General features: G+C 42.9%; 1 protein-coding gene across 1 annotated transcript in view; it reads right to left on the bottom strand.

The window, feature by feature from the left end:
• GAN (gigaxonin) overlaps positions 1-17,569 on the bottom strand; it is a 43,602-nt gene that overhangs the window by 2,181 nt on the left and 23,852 nt on the right. The window contains exons 6-10 of the mRNA XM_070760444.1: positions 14,362-14,474; positions 14,084-14,233; positions 11,104-11,240; positions 8,660-8,788; positions 2,188-2,297 (exon numbers count right to left, since the gene is read on the bottom strand). Of these exons, the coding sequence (XP_070616545.1) occupies positions 2,188-2,297; positions 8,660-8,788; positions 11,104-11,240; positions 14,084-14,233; positions 14,362-14,474 (639 nt within the window). The remainder of the gene's footprint in view (positions 1-2,187; positions 2,298-8,659; positions 8,789-11,103; positions 11,241-14,083; positions 14,234-14,361; positions 14,475-17,569) is intronic.

Genomic DNA, 17,569 nt, shown 5'->3' with positions numbered 1-17,569 from the left:
TGTTTGTATGTACAGAGAGCTTATGCACCAGAGACAAATTCCTTGTGTGTACAATTACATTTGGCCAATAAAGAATTATAGTTATTCATCTGTAAGACTAAAAAGAAATCCCAAACATTTTATTTTGCCATAATACTGATATGCCAGAAAGAAGTAATCATTAAGGAGTATGACATTAAAAAAGGGAGCAGCTAAGAACCAAATGGTCTGTTAAGATAGAAAGACACAGTGAATCCCACAGTGGGAGAATGGATGGGGGTTAGCGGAGGTGGCAAAACTGTTTCAATTGAAGATAATTTATCTAGTTTTGTTTCTACTTAGAAGTCACTTCTGGACTTTTTGATCTAAGTGGGAGGAAAAATGAAACGTTGATTTTAGGTTTTGCTGGTTAGAATGATTTTGTTATTGTAGAAATGGCTTCAAATGTTGCCCAAGCAAATGGTTGAGGTTGTATTTTTGTGTGTGTGTGTGTATTTTACTGCACCAAAAAACATAACAAGTTGGTATTTGTCTTCCTTTGCACTTCTCTCAGTGTCTCTCCCTCCCCCCCCCCCCAGTATTTTTGTTTTATAATGAAACTTTTTCCATTGCTAATCGCTCCTAAGAATGTTTCCTCCAGCCCTAAGGTGATGCTAACAATCTTCCTGCTTTACAGGCTTTTTCACTGTTACTCTCACTGAAGGAGTTTTTTCTCCAGCCCTAAGTCTTTGCAGGCTTTTTTTCATTGCTATTTGCTTCAAATAATGTGTTTTCCAGCCCTAACCAGGGGATAAAATAATGTGCTGAAGCTGACCAGGCTAAGGAAGCTAGCCAGATGAATACCTAATAGACAGATTTCCCTCCCTTATTTTCCTCCTAAAAAACTTAAGGCGTGTCTTATACTTCGGTGCAACTTATAATCCAATAAATACGGTAGTTTCCTGGGAAGATGCCAACTGCATGGTGAATAATGGAAGACTAGGAGGCGCTGTTTGATGACATCCTTCCTAATGAAGGATTTATTTATGATTTATTTATTTATGCTGCATGATTCAGTAGAGGCAGCATGGACTCCGGGAAAGAGTTTTAGAAGTCTGTTAGCAGTCTGTGCCAACCTGACGAAGAATGCCAGAAACCCATCATCCTCTGGCAGAAATATCTGCTCTGAGAATGCAAATCGGTATGGGCCAACAATGATAATGAACGTTAAAAACAAAAGCCAGTCCAATGGCATGTCCAGCTTCTATAATTGATACATACATATATGAGAGGGTCAGACCTTTATTGGTTGCCTCCTTCATCAATGATGCTCAAATAAAGAATTTGGCTTGGTTTCCAAGACTGCCATGGCTTCCTCCAAATAGAGGAAGAGGGTTTTTTAGAGATTTGATTTAGCTTTTTGATAACCCAATTGTTTTTGACCGGATTAAGTAGTTTTGGTGTTATACCAGAAAGGGCACAAAATGACGAAATATTAGGATGGAAATATTTTAAACATTTCTTCATTCCGTTCACTGTTTTCCCTTTACCAATAGGTAAACTTACACACAATGCTCTCTCTCTCTCTCTCTTTTTGTGTGTGTGTGTGCTATAGAAGACAGGGATGGCTACCAAATAGCCTGACTGTCATATCATATAAAGCACAATGGGTGTGTTACCAAACTGCACTAAGCGAAAAACAGGTGATTGTGGCTTACTGTAATGTGTTAAATAAAAATATATCAACTTGGTTGTAAAGGGGGAATATTCAACATGTTACGGGCAGGACCGGTAGATCAGTGTGGCTTTCCAAAAGGCGCTAAACTAGAGTAGTAGTGATATTCTTCTGACCCAGGATATATTTGCAGCTTGATTAGAGAAGAGCAGCTTACCTTTTTTAAACAAGAAAATTATTGTTTTTCACATTCCAAGCAGAGTTACTAAACTCAATATGGGAAGGCCTCTGAAAGCTCTTCTTGGCCTTTCAATTCTGAATTTTAAGCATTTTATACTTGTTTTAAATCTGCCTTGCATTATAATATTTATACTGTTTTTATGTCTTATTTGTACTCCGGCCAGAGTTGCTCTGGGGAAGTTGGGCTGTTTCTAAGCATGATAAATGCTTTTGAATGACCCTTGAAATAAATAACCCTTGACAAGGCTATCTTGTAGCAATGGGTGATGTCTGATTATAGAAACAACAATCCTGTTACCGGTTTAGCCACTAACCTGTATCCAGATCCCCGATCACATATATGCTGGCCCCAATGGGCACAGCTCCGTACACAAAGGAGGAACTGGCTGGGATGCATAAATTCTGATCGCTCAGATAGATCCACCTGCAAAGAAAGGCAACATTTTGGGAGAGGAAAATATGTTCATTAATTAATAGTGTTTAAAGAAAAATCTAAAAAAGAAATGTACAAATGGCCCACACAGCGCACTAAAATCCTTTGAAGGATTTTAAAACTGATGCTGCACTTCTCCACCGAGGTGACTTGTCCCATGGGCCAGTCTCTCAAAATGTTCTCAAGTGTTCTCTATATTCTCGGAATTCAGTATTCTCAAAACCCCTTGGTTGCAGGCAAGTCATTTCAACGTTGCCGAAACAGGTGGACGTGGCTCTTATAGAATTTGCAGGTGAAAGCACCAGAAATAGATTACACGCTTCCTGTTTTGGCCAGTTCTACATTTAACTTTTTATTTAATGGCTGCCGACATTCGTATGAATTCAGTGACAGAATGCAAGTTCTGTACACAGAGGGTTAAGCCATCAACTTCTTCTACCTCCTGATCCAAGGTTTTCAGGAAGCATGCTTGGAAAATATTTCTAGCTTGAATCTCAAAGAATCACCATCAGGTGCAATAAACAGGGCTAGACCCGTGATGACAACTTGTGGCTCAGCTCCACTGCACATGTTTGAGTGCCTCCCGCCAGCCAGCTGATTTTCAGGTCCGACAAGCTCATGCTTTCTCCTCACTTTCTGTGGCCTGTGCCTTCCCAGATCTCTGGAGGTTCTACTCCAGTGCCATTTGGGCATGCAGGGTTCCCCCCACCTCGACTCCCAGCTCTGTTTGGGGATGGGAAGCTTCCCCCCTCTCCCACTGTTGTTTTGGGATGTGCAGCCAAAAAGGGGTGTGTGTGTTGTATGTTGAAATTATTATTTTGCTGCTGTATATTTTATGGGAAATAGTCCTTGTGGCACTCTCTATTGTCTCTGCTCGTCTGGACCTGAATATTTCAAGCCAGAACTAAAGGGTGGGAATTGCAAGGGGTTTGATTCCCTGCTCCCCCAATTTCAGGCAGAAAAGATCAATTCTTTAATATTTGAATTAACAACTATCATGGCCAAATTGTATGAATGGTATACATGCATGCTTACTAGATAGTTTAATAATAATAATAATAATAATAATAATAATAATAATAATAATAATAATAAATTAGATTTGTATGCCGCCCCTCTGAGAACTCGGGGGGGGGGCTCACAACAATAATAACAAAGTACAAATCCAATATCTAAAAACACAATTTAAAAATCCTTATTAATAAAATAATCACACAACCCAATCAAACCATACATAAAACAGTAGTTAGGGGAGGTGTCAATTTCTCCATGCCTGGCGGCAAAGGTGACTTTTCAACAACTTACGAAAGGCAAGAAGGGTGGGGGCGGTTCTGATCTCTGGGATGAGGTGGTTCCAGAGGGCCGGGGCCGTCACAGAGAAGGCTCTTCTCCTGGGCCCCGCCAGACGACAGTGCTTAGTCAACGGGACCTGGAGAAGATCCAATCTGTGGGACCTAATCGGCCGCTGGGATTCATGTGGCAGAAGACAGTCCTGGAGATATTCTGGACCAATGCCATGTAGGGCTTTATAGGTCATAACCAACACTTTGAATTGTGACCAGAAACTGATCGGCAGCCAGTGCAATTATGGGTTTTAATTAGGGTTTTATAGCTTTAGATTGCACATTTGACTTCTTTTTATTGTTTTTGTGTTTTATATTGTTGTAAACCGCCCCAAGCCCTTCGGGATTGGGTAGCATAGAAGTCAAATTAAATAAATTTTAAAAAATTAATTAATTTTGATTTGAAACCATGTGCTGTGAAGGAGGAAAAACATACAGAGTGCAGAATTTAAGGAGTTACACATCCTTACTCCCCCCAACAAAAATGTTTGGAATTCAACTACTGTACAGTGAAGCACAAGAGTCACAACTCAAGTAGTTGACTGAACAATCCATGGTAACCAACAGAAATAGATCCCTTCTGGTAAGCTTAGCCATTTCCTATAAATCCTCACAGTCTCTTTTTCAGTACAATAGCACCCTCTCCTGGTTAACAGCAGCATTAAGTGTATGCTGCTATTGTAGACATATTGCATTGCAGATACAGGTAGTCCTTAAGTTACAACCACAAAACAAAACAAAATTTTCTGTTGTTAAGTGGGACATTTATGAAGTCAGTTTGGTCCCGTTCTGCAACCTTCCTCGCCAGGGTTGTTAAGTAAGTCACTGCTAAGTTAGTAACATGGTTGTTAACATGGCTTCCGCGTTGACTTTGCCTGTCCGATAGCCGCAATAGGGGACCTCGTGCAACCGTCATAACTGTAAGTCAGTTGCTTATCTGACCATGGAGTTGCTGCAACGGTTGTAAGTGGGTCATGTCACTTTTTTCAAGTGTCATTGTTAACTGTGAATTGTCAATAAACAAACTTTTGTACTGTGTTTCCCCGGAAATAAGACTCCATGTTATATTTTTTTGAACCCCGAAATAAGCACTTGGCCTTATTTTTTCGGGGTGGTGAACTGGTGGTCTTATTTTGGGGCACATGGAGCAAGACGGGGCTCCTCTTGCCATCTTATCTGATTTCCAGCTCTTTCTCCCTAACCCTACCCTGAGAAAATGGCGGGGATCGGCTGCGCATGCCATTAAATATTTTCGAGGGAGGACTTATTTTTGGGAAGGGATTATTTTCGGGGAATTTATTTTCAGGGGAGGTCTTGTATTTTGGGGAAGGCTTATTTTTTGAGGACGGTGTGTTTTCGGAAGAAGGATGCCTTATATTCAGGGAAACATGGTAAGTTGAGGACTACCTGTACTGTAATGACCACAAACAGGCCTGCTAGGGCCATGCAAAGAATTCAGAAGAGCTCTTTGCACAAGGCATTAGAGCAAGTGATGCATTCCTCTGAAAGCATAAAAGCAACACGGTCCTTTCATTCTACTCTACTCATCTTCCATTCCATTACTCTCTACAGTAATACCTCATCTTACGAACTTAATTGGTTCCAGGACGAGGTTCGTAAGGTGAAAAGTTCGTAAGATGAAACAATGTTTCCCATAGGAATCAATGGAAAAGCCAATAATGCGTGCAAGCCGATTAGGAAAATCCAAAACATTAAGGCTTTAAAAAAAAAAGCTGCCAGCAGACGAAGCTGAGGCGAACGGAGTGGGGGGAGGGAAACCCATGGAGATCCAGAGGGGAGAATGGGGCAGGAAAGAGTGCAGAAAAACGGAGGAAACCCGTGGAGATCCAGAGGGGAGAATGGGGCAGGAAAGAGTGCAGAAAAACGGAGGAAACCCATGGAGATCCAGAGGGGAGAATGGGGCAGGAAAGAGTGGAGAAAAACGGAGGAAACCCATGGAGATCCAGAGGGGAGAATGGGGCAGGAAAGAGTGGAGAAAAACGGAGGAAACCCATGGAGATCCAGAGGGGAGAATGGGGCAGGAAAGAGTGGAGAAAAACGGAGGAAACCCATGGAGATCCAGAGGGGAGAATGGGGCAGGAAAGAGTGGAGAAAAACGGAGGAAACCCATGGAGATCCAGAGGGGAGAATGGGGCAGGACAGGGTGGAGAAAAACGGAGGAAACCCATGGAGATCCAGAGGGGAGAATGGGGCAGGAAAGAGTGCAGAAAAACGGAGGAAACCCATGGAGATCCAGAGGGGAGAATGGGGCAGGAAAGAGTGCAGAAAAACGGAGGAAACCCATGGAGATCCAGAGGGGAGAATGGGGCAGGAAAGAGTGCAGAAAAACGGAGGAAACCCATGGAGATCCAGAGGGGAGAATGGGGCAGGAAAGAGTGGAGAAAAACGGAGGAAACCCGTGGAGATCCAGAGGGGAGAATGGGGCAGGAAAGAGTGCAGAAAAACGGAGGAAACCCGTGGAGATCCAGAGGGGAGAATGGGGCAGGAAAGAGTGCAGAAAAATGGAGGAAACCTATGGAGATCCAGAGGGGAGAATGGGGCAGGAAAGTGTGCAGAAAAACGGAGGAAACCCTTGGAGATCCAGAGGGGAGAATGGGGCAGGACAGAGTGGAGAAAATGGAGGAAACCCATGGAGATCCAGAGGGGAGAATGGGGCAGGAAAGAGTGCAGAAAAACGGAAGAAACTCATGGAGATCCAGAGGGGAGAATGGGGCAGGAAAGAGTGCAGAAAAACGGAGGAAACCCATGGAGATCCAGACGGGAGAATGGGGCAGGAAAGAGTGCAGAAAAACGGAAGAAACCCATGGAGATCCAGAGGGGAGAATGGGGCAGGAAAGAGTGCAGAAAAACGGAGGAAACCCATGGAGATCCAGAGGGGAGAATGGGGCAGGAAAGAGTGGAAAAAAACGGAGGAAACCCATGGAGATCCAGAGGGGAGAATGGGGCAGGAAAGAGTGCAGAAAAACGGAGGAAACCCATGGAGATCCAGAGGGGAGAATGGGGCAGGAAAGAGTGCAGAAAAACGGAGGAAACCCATGGAGATCCAGAGGGGAGAAAGGGGCAGGAAAGAGTGCAGAAAAACGGAGGAAACCCATGGAGATCCAGAGGGGAGAATGGGGCAGGACAGAGTGGAGAAAAACGGAGGAAACCATGGAGATCCAGAGGGGAGAATGGGGCAGGAAAGAGTGCAGAAAAACGGAGGAAACCCATGGAGATCCAGAGGGGAGAATGGGGCAGGAAAGAGTGCAGAAAAACGGAGGAAACCCATGGAGATCCAGAGGGGAGAAGGGGGAGGAAAGACTTGAGAAAAACGGAGGAAACCCATGGAGATCCAGAGGAAAGAATGGGGCAGGAAAGAGTGGAGAAAAACGGAGGAAACCCATGGAGATCCAGAGGGGAGAATGGGGCAGGAAAGAGTGCAGAAAAACGGAGGAAACCCATGGAGATCCAGAGGGGAGAATGGGGCAGGAAAGAGTGCAGAAAAACAGAGGAAACCCATGGAGATCCAGAGGGGAGAATGGGGCAGGAAAGAGTGCAGAAAAATGGAGGAAACCCATGGAGATCCAGAGGGGAGAATGGGGCAGGACAGGGTGGAGAAAAACGGAGGAAACCCATGGAGATCCAGAGGGGAGAATGGGGCAGGAAAGAGTGCAGAAAAACGGAGGAAACCCATGGAGATCCAGAGGGGAGAAGGGGGAGGAAAGAGTGGAGAAAAACGGAGGAAACCCATGGAGATCCAGAGGGGAGAATGGGGCAGGACAGAGTGGAGAAAAACGGAGGAAACCCATGGAGATCCAGAGGGGAGAATGGGGCAGGACAGGGTGGGAAAAAACGGGAGGAACTCAAGTCTGGAGGTGGGGCATCCCAGCGGCCGGCGGCAGGTTCGTAAGGTGAAAAAAGTTCGTAAGAAGAGGCAAAAAAATTCCGAACCCTGGGTTCGTATCTTGAAAAGTTCGTATGACGAGGGGTTCGTATCATGAGGTACCACTGTACTTTCTATTCTATATTCTATTCCATTCCATTCCTCTCTATTCCAGTGATGACGAACCTATTTTTCGTCAGGTGCCGAAAGAGCTTGCGTGCATGCTATTGCAATGTGCAAGTGCCCAAACCCATAATTCAATGCCTGGGGAGGGCGAAAACAGCTTCCCCCACCCACCAGAGGCCCTCTGGAGGTCAGAAACAGCCTGTTTCCCTATTTTTGGTGGGCCAAGTAAGCTTGTGCTTCGCCCTCCCCAGGCTCCAAAGGCTTCCCTCCCCCATCCCTCTGGAAGCCAAAAACGCCCTTCCAGAACCTCTGTGAGCCAAAAACCAGCTGGCCGGCGCACACATGCACATTGGAGCTGAGCTAGAGCAATGGCTTGCGTGCCAGCAGATATGGCTCGTTTGCCACCTGTGGCACCCGTGCCATAGGTTCGCCACCACTGTTCTGTTCTATTTTATTCTATTCTATTCCTATTCTATTCTTCCATTCCTCTCTCCACTCATCCATCTATCTCCACCCCTCTATTTCTCTGCACATTACTTTTCATTTTAATTAACAATACTTTCTCTATTCTACATGCTGGTCTGCAACAGAATAAAGATTTGAAGGAGGGATGCTGTTCTGGGAAGCTCCTGGGTGTTTGCACAACTGGCCAGTCTATATCAACACTCCTACCCACTTTCCTTCTCTGAGGCCAGGCTGCACTCAATGCCGCAAGATGCATTTCCTTTGAAGGAAAAGAGCTTCAGCAATGATTTGCTTCCCCTGCCAAAGATCCAGCTTTCAAGTCAACTGAAGATACACCAAGTGACAAGATGGAGACGGATTATCTGCAGAGATAATCAATCAAAGGGCAACTTTACTGGCTAGAGGGAGAGCGACTGAGAATTCCCCAGGTGCAGCTCTTATAAATGTCCTTCAGTGAAGCTGCCAGGGGCCAAACAAGGCAACAACCAGCCCGTTTATAGAGTGGACGGAGACTCCATTAGAGAGCAAAGAGTCACCTTTTGAATTCATCATGGTAGAATTCCGATTTGCATGTCACCATCTCGCTGGTTTGATTATCATCGCGGCTTCTCACTCCGCCGAAGACATAGAGCTCGGAAGCCACGCCACACGCCACGGCCCCAAACCTGAAAAACAGGGGAAGATGAGAGCATGGACGTTAACTTAGCACGTGTCAGAGTTTAGACAGTGTGATTAGCATGATGAGATAAAGCCAGGAGCAAAAACACAGCACATGGAGCCTTTAGATCAGTGGTTCTCAACCTTTCTAATGCCACGACCCCTTATTACAGTTCCTCATGTTGTGGTGACCCCCAATGATAAGTCTAGCCCCAATTCTCCCAACAGAGCTTTAAGTTGATTGGCAGGAAGGCCAGAGGGACACCCCTATTGTAAACACCTGATTGGTCGGATTATAAAATTATGTTCCAAGGCGCCAGAATAGAAGCTTTAGTTCCTAACAATATGGGAAATTTGTCTTTTCCCGTGGTCTTAGGCTTAAAGGGGTCCCGACCCCCAGGTTGAGAACCACTGCTTTAGATAATTAATAGTGGTTTTTATATTTATAATATAGTGGTTTTCATATTTATATTACAGTGTTCCCTCAACTTTCACGGGGGATGCGTTCTGAGGCCGCCCGCGAAAATCGAATTTCCACGAAGTAGAGATGCGGAAGTAAATACACTATTTTTGGCTATGAACAGTATCACAAGCCTTCTCTTAACAGTTTAAACCCTTAAATTACAATTTCCCATTCCCTTAGCAACCATTTAGATTATTACTCACCATGTTTATTTATTAAAGTTTATTAAAAAAATATTTATTAAAGGCGGATGAAAGTTTGGCGATGACATATGACGTCATCGGGTGGGAAAAACCGTGGTATAGGGGAAAAAACTGCGAAGTATTTTTTAATTAATATTTTAAAAAAACCGTGGTAGAGACTTTTCGCGAAGTTCAAACCTGCCAAAATCGAGGGAACACTGTGTATTATATTATAGTCATACATACTTATACGTGGTTAAATACCTTCTCATCGAGCTACTGCACTGATTCAGGGAGAAGAGCAATGAGAATACACAAGAGAGAACATGAGAAGGGAAACACCCTCTAAGGGCTTCTCTTATATAGGCAGCTTTCCCCCAGCTTTTTAAAGTCGCAGTAACTCATTCCCACTGCATCAGCTTCTGGTTGCCTTCACTTACAGCCTCCCATCAACTTACAGCTATTAAATCTACATAGCCTGACAGAAAGCATGGTACTAACCCTTCTCGTATTTTCTTAGCAATTTCACTCAATCTCACCCAAGCTTGGGTAGGAACGTTTCCTTATCATTCCTGCCTCTTATTCCCCCGCACAGCTCAGCAGGCGAAGTCTAAGAGATGAGAATCCTTTGCTTATGGCAATGCTTCTCAATTATTTTCTGTTACGCCCCCCTCCCCTAGGAAGAAGTAAACATTTCGCACACACACACACACACACACACACACACACAACTCTCCGCCAAGATGATTGTTTGCAATATTCGGCACATTTTTGCTGAAAAAAATTCAAGCAGCGTATCAGCATGATTGGGGTGTAATGTGTTTAAGTAATGCCTTAATTTATTTGGCTTCATGATGTCCACTGCCAACATTTTTAGACACAGTAAACATACCGGCCTTAACTCGTCTCCCACCATAGTCACAGTGAAGCCAGGCGCTACATGCGCTTCATCATATTTCCTTGTTTTAGCTTTCAGAAGATTTACGTTTGTCTCATGATCTCCGTCTCTCTCCTCCTTTCTTTTCATCCCTGTTAAATATTTTTCTAGGTGTTTCTTAACGGTTTGTTATCTACACTTCATCTGTTCTACTCTGTGCTGTGTGGTATTGTTCGGTGCAAACAACCTCTACTTCCTCTTGCCAAAAAAAAAAGTGCATGTTCCCTGGGATCATGCGCCCTCTTGGCATTGTTCCGCACCCCCCCCCCAGGGGGCCTACCTCACTATTTGAGAAGCACTGGCTTACAGAGATGTTAGCTCAGCATTGTCTTACTTACTTACTTATTAGCTAAAAGTTATGACTGACCATCTCACAAAGAAAGGACTTTAAGGAATCTCAGTAAACTGTCTGTAATAAGGTTCCTGGCCATGGCTTTATTTATACACTGTCACAATGGCATGGAAATCAATATCCATTAGGGGCAGAACACTTTAATTCTGATCATCGGCTGGTCTATTGGCAGGCCAGAGGTGAAAATGCCTTTTGCCAAGGACACCTCCTGGCAACAGACTTTTTATTGATCGGAACAAAAAATTTCAGCATCTAGAATAGCCAGGTTAATGCTTAAAACCAAGATTGATAAAGAAGACCTCAGGTTTAATCTGGGAAATGTCAAATGGCTTATGAGACTAAGGCATGGATCTATTAACCTGGGCAGTAAATCTTAATATCTTACTCACCTCCTCTCTTTTAGTGGGCAGATGGCCGTCCATTGCTGAGTTCTCGGGTCATAACATTCCACAGACTCAAAGAGCTTTCCATAGGATCCACCACCCATTGCATAGATTTTTTTCTTCATAGCTGCATAGCAACCGATCTTAAAAATGAAAATGCACCACATCTGTTACACAGAACAGTGTACAATGACCCGACAAAAGGCAGCAACACGACAGTAATACAAATGATGAACTCTTAATAGCAATAGCATTTAGACTTATATACTGCTCCACAGTGCTTTTCAGCCCTCTCTAAGGGGTTTACAAAGAGTCAGCATATATTGCCTCCAACAATATGGGTCCTCATTTTACTGACCTTGGAGGGATGGAAGGCTGAGTCAGCCTTGAGCCTACTGAGATTCTATCTGCCAAATTGCTGGCAGCTGGTGATCAGCAGAGGTAAAAGGGGGAAGGGGAAGTCCTCTCACGCATTAATTAACAGATTAGTTGAAGAAGATCCTGATACAATTCAAAACAACCCCCCCCCCCCCCCCAAGATTTTGACTGCTTTAACATCTGGATCGCTAGTTGGAACCTAGGAAGACAACTCCAATGGGATGGCTCTACTGAGATTCAACTTTTCTCTGCACGAATTTAAGGATTATTTCTCTTTTTGTACTGCCTGCAAAGAGTTTAATCAATTCTATCAGCTCTAGTGTACTTCCTATTCTGAGTTTCTAAAGGTAACTTCTCTGTTCTGACCTAGGATTCCACAAGCTACGAAACAGACTCTTTGTCCCGACAAAAAACCCTTTTTGTTAAGTTACTATGAATTCTTCTCATTCACATCCAGCAAAGTCTTTCAAGGGTGAATTTACAGGCAGACCTTATCTGGGTTGGAAAGCTGCCAGGCTGATATCTTCAAAACTTGGCAAGGAGTCTCTGAGAGTCACAACTCAATTAATCAAACTAATAAATAAATGCTAATATCTGTATATACTACTATTAATTTAATTTTCTTCGATTTTCTTCTGTACTTACTATTGTGTTTTCTTTTTTAAAAGTGGAAAATTAATAAAAATATTTAAAAAGAAAAAAAAGAAAGAAAAGACAAACTAATTGTCTCCTGAAAACTCTCCTTCCCCTGTGCTCCTCTTTTATGAATGGGAGGGGACATTCACCATCCATCTATGGCCTTACTCCCAAGTCGATCCTTTGTTTCTTAGCTATTCTCTTCATCTGACAACTCTGCGCATGCATACACTGGAAACAGGATCCAGCTGTTCATCTGCCTCACTGATGTCTCACTCCAAAGGCAGCTGATAACTGTCAGACTGCGCTGGCCCCATCTCTGCCTCTGATGCAGAGCACTTGTCAAAGCCTTCCCCAGATTCCAGGACTGGCCCATGTTCCTCCCCAACCTCCTCACTGTCCGAATCTGTTGCCGATGGACCACAACACTGTCCTTAATACTTGCAGCTTGTATTATACTAGATTCACAAAAGATTTTACCTTCTCACACAATGAAAAGAGGAAGGTGTAGAGGAAGGTGAAGAAGGTGGTGGTGGTGGAAGAGGAGGAAGAGGAGGAGAAAGGGAATTGCAAATAAATTTCTGTTGTCACCAACATAAAACACACAACCATATTAAATTATGACCAGAATTTTATTCCTTGTATAAAAACCTTTTAATATTTTGAACAGTCTGAGTCTTTGGATTGATTGTATCTGACTCTGAGGCCTCCTTGAAGCCAAATTGGCAGAATGCAAGGGGGGGGGAGGGGGGAGGAAAAATGCCATAAACCAATTGCCAAGCCTGCAGGAGAGGTAGTAGTAGTATTTCTGTTTTAGATACATGAAAGCAACAGACAGGTGTTGCTTTGATAAAAGAAGCTAGCAGGTGTTTCCTCCTAAAGGTAGACTTCCCTAAACTGTTCAAAGAGCATATCTTGAGACAACCAGCCAATTAAAAAGGACCTTTTTCCATTATTTCTTTCTCCCACATTATTTTATTGAGAGTCATACAGGATGACAGAGAATAAGATTGCAGATTTAAAAAGATCAGTGTAGCCAATCAGTCAGCAAGACTTGGTCCAGCTCAGCATTAAAAGTTCTTTAATTACACCTTCCTCAAGTTCTACTCAAGCTTTCCAGAACACTTCAACTTTCAACACTCTTCTTGGTTTCACTGTCCTTTTAGTGGCTTTTAAAAAGTAGTTCAGAAGTTGAGTCCTGGCAACTGGAAATTGTTGTGGGTTTTTTTGTTTTGTTTTGAAACATTCTGCCTATGCAGTAGGTTCTTCGGTTCACTTTTGATTGAAGAAGCGACTTGGATAAGAGAGCGAAATGTTTCAACCCAAAAGGAAAAAGAAGGCCAGTTGCCTTGATTCAACTTCCAGCCAAGTCTACTTGGATGGCTGCCTTCATTGACTTTTCAAAAGTACTTCTGAGAAGCACACAGATCCTGTTTTGAGGTTAAAAAACAATACAAAGTGAACAAAATGAACCTCTCTTCCTCTTGTTATATATATTTTTAAACTGGCGGGAGCAAGGTCTTTCATATGAAGCAAGGGTGATATTTATTTACTTATTTATTACTTAAATTTAAGTAATTTGATTTAATTTATACTAACTTATAAATTCCCTTTATTTCTTTCCTCATTTACCTTTTTCTTCTTCTTGTCTCTTGTAGACACTGTAATTCTTGCAGAAGCAATTGCTTCATTTTGTTTTCAACCTGTTTAATGGCAATTATCATCTCTAAGATAAATTTGGTAAAAAGGCCCCAAAGGGAGTAAAACCTCTTAATTCAAATGCACTTCCCCCCCCCCAAAATAGATTCTTGAAATTAGAGATTATTATTTTATACCTATAATTGGTAAGAATCTTTTATTTAAAAAGAGGCTGTCACATGGGGAAAGGGAGTGGAGAAATAAAGAGATATACTGCAGTAGTTTCAGAAAGAAATATGACCAGCTTGCTTTTTTCCTTTTGCTTGCCTCTTACCTTTCTAATCATGGTTAAGTCTGGCTGCTTTGTCCATGTTCTATTATAAATGTCATAAGACTCCATGGAAGTGAGGACTTGCTCTCCATCCTCGCCCCCCAAAACGTATAGCACCCCATCAATCTCGACCAGACCGAAATTGTGCCGTGCCTAGTGGAAATGTGAAATGTAAGAACAAACGCTTAATCAGACCAGTTCTGCAAATTTTGTTAGGTTGCAGTACAAAACTATACAATGCGTAAGCAACTACAGTACCATTTGCAGAAACTGAAAGCTACCTCGGTCATTGGTGGCAAGGGGCTCCATGTATTCGTATCTGGATCGTACTTTTCGCCCGAATTTAGTGTAGTTTTATTTTCATCTTGACCTCCCAGGACAAACAGGAATCCCTCTGACAAGCAAACCATAAAAAGATATTTCAAAACACACTTGGGGCTATCCTAGGCATTTTGTAAGAATGATCAACAAGTGAACCGTGAGATAAAGAAGCATTGGAATTAAATTAGAGAGACTATGAAAAAGTATAAAATAACAGAGTTGGAAGGAGCCTTGGAGGTCTTCTAATTCAACCTGCTTAAGCAGGAAACAAATAGTGGACCAATGACTTCTTAAAACCCACCAATGATAGAAACATAGAAACATAGAAGACTGACGGCAGAAAAAGACCTCATGGTCCATCTAGTCTGCCCTTATACTATTTCCTGTATTTTATCTTACAATGGATATATGTTTATCCCAGGCATGTTTAAATTCAATTACTGTGGATTTACCAACCATGTCTGCTGGAAGTTTGTTCCAAGGATCTACTACTCTTTCAGTAAAATAATATTTTCTCATGTTGCCTTTGATCATTCCCCCAACTAACTTCAGATTGTGTCCCCTTGTTCTTGTGTTCACTTTCCTATTAAAAACACTTCCCTCCTGAACCTTATTTAACCCTTTAACATATTTAAATGTTTTGATCATGTCCCCCCTTTTCCTTCTGTCCTCCAGACTATACAGATTGAGTTCATTAAGTCTTTCCTGATACGTTTTATGCTTAAGACCTTCCACCATTCTTGTAGCCCGTCTTTGGACCCGTTCAATTTTGTCAATATCTTTTTGTAGGTGAGGTCTCCAGAACTGAACACAGTACTCCAAATGTGGTCTCACCAGCGCTCTATATAAGGGGATCACAATCTCCCTCTTCCTGCTTGTTATACCTCTAGCTATGCAGCCAAGCATCCTACACCGCATGATGGAGCACCACAACTTCTGGAGGCAAGTTGTTTCACCCATTAATTGTTCTCACTGACAGGAAATTTCTCTTAGTTTCCGCTTGAATTTCTCTTGATAAGAATCCATCCATTGCTTCTTGTCCTACCTTCAGGTGCTCTGGATGAAGTGTGTGAGGGGTGGAGGGCTCTTCTGGTAAAGTATCTCTGGAAATGTCCAAAATGTGATGTGGGTTCCAGACAGATGAGCTGTATTCAAGGATTGGTCTGGTGAAGGTTTTGTATGTTCTGGTTCGTAGTGTGATATTATCAAAGTAGCTACGTAAGATTAGGTTAACAACTCTTGAAGCCTTTTTGGTGATGTTGTTGCAGTGGGGTTTGAGTGAATAATTGAGTGAATATTCAAATGAGTGAATAATACAGCAGATATAGTGGATGCTAAACTGAACACCAGATTAAACTATTCATTTATTTTCTTGGGTTTGGCTTAGTATGTTTTGTGAACACAGTAATAGCAATAGCACTTAAGACATATACGCTTCATAGTGCTTTATAACCCTAAGTGGTTTACAGAATCAATGTACTGCCCCTCATTGGGTCCACATTTTACCCACCTTGGAAGGAAGGAAGGCTGGGTCAACCTAGAGCCTGGTGAGATTTGATCTGCCAAATTGCAGATATTATTATTATTATTATTTATTAGATTTGTATGCCGCCCCTCTCCGCAGATCTGAAGTAGCCTGCAGTACTGCGCTCTAACCACTGTGCCACTGTAGCTCATAGCCACATACGTAGCCACTGTAGTTTGCTAAACGTAGTTAAGGAAACTATGGTTGAATATAATGTATGTATACCTCATTACTGGCTCTAAGATGTTCAACAAGTTTCTATTAGGCAGTAAAGAAAATGTATAAAGGCCAAAAGGATTACATCAAAAGAGTAAAAGAACCAGTTCAGTGTAGTAATGAGCTAACCTAGGAGACTGAGTTCTAAGCCTCCCTTAGGCATGAATGCTGGCTAGGTGATTCCAGGCACTCTCTCTCAGCCCGACTCAAATCAGAGGGTTGATGAGGGGGAAATGGGAAGGAGGAGGAATATTAGGGATATTTGCTGTCTTGAGTGAGATATTAAAAAAGGCAGAAAAGAAAGTCCTTGTTTTTGGAAAAAAAAATAGATTCTAGAAAGAGTGCAGAGAAGAGCAACCAAAATGATTAGGGGACTGGAGGCTAAAACATATGAAAACCGGTTGCAGGAATTGTATATGTCTAAATAGGGTGAAAAGGATGACAAGGGGGTGACACAATAGCAGTCTTCCAATATAGGAGGGGCTGCCATAAAATAAGGGGGTGTCAACCTAATTTCCAAAACCCTTGAGTGTCAACTTGCAAAACTTTCAAGCTGCCATAAGCAGGAGGGGGGGGGAGAGCCAATTGCTGATTATACTAACAGAAACAACATTCCACAAATGTTTCTTTTACTGATTGTGTCCTGGGTTACCAGAGTCAAAAGGAGGAGTGTGGGTTTCACAACACTGCCAACATGGTTTATTGGAGAATGTGATTTATGACATGTCCAGTGAGGAGGGTCATGAGGGCACATAACCTACCCGAGCTCAGTTCTGACTGCATGGGTGTATTGCCAAAGTGTCGCTCCTAATAAATGGCTATTTTTCTTTTGAAGTTTGGCTCGTGGCTCATGAATTAATTAGGGCATCTTTCGGAAATGTCACATTGAAAGCAGGACAAGAAGAAATGGATGGAAGCTAATGAAGAAGCGATTCAATCTAGAACTAAGGAGAACATTCCTCACAGTTAGAACAATTAATCAGGGGAATGGCTTTCATTCAGAGGTTGTGGGTGCTCCATCACTTTTTAATCAAGAGATTGGGCAGCCATTTTTCTGAAATGTTGATGGCGAGCCTTTTTTTCCTTGGGTGCCGAAAGAGTGTGTGTGTGTGCTATTGTGCATGCGCAAGGGCCTACACTCATAATTCAATGCCTGGGGAGGGCAAAAACAGCTTCCCCCCCCCCCCCGAAAGCCCTGTGGAGGCCAGAAACGGCCTTTTCCCAAATTCTGGTGGGTTCAGTAGGCTCGTGTTTGCCTTCCCCAGGCTCCAAAGGCTTCCCTGGAGCTGGAGAAGGGTAAAAATGCCCTCTCCCATCCCTCCCAGGGCCTCTGTGCGAGCCAAAAATCAGCTGGCCGGCACACACATGCATGTTGGAGCTGAGCTAGGGAAACGACTTGAGTGCCAGCAGATATAGCTCTGGTGCCA

Source organism: Erythrolamprus reginae, chromosome 9, assembly GCF_031021105.1.
Source record: "Erythrolamprus reginae isolate rEryReg1 chromosome 9, rEryReg1.hap1, whole genome shotgun sequence".
NCBI classification, from domain to species: domain Eukaryota; kingdom Metazoa; phylum Chordata; class Lepidosauria; order Squamata; family Dipsadidae; genus Erythrolamprus; species Erythrolamprus reginae.
The sequence above is the reverse complement of the archived record's forward strand: the minus strand, read 5'-3'. Positions and strand labels throughout refer to the sequence as shown.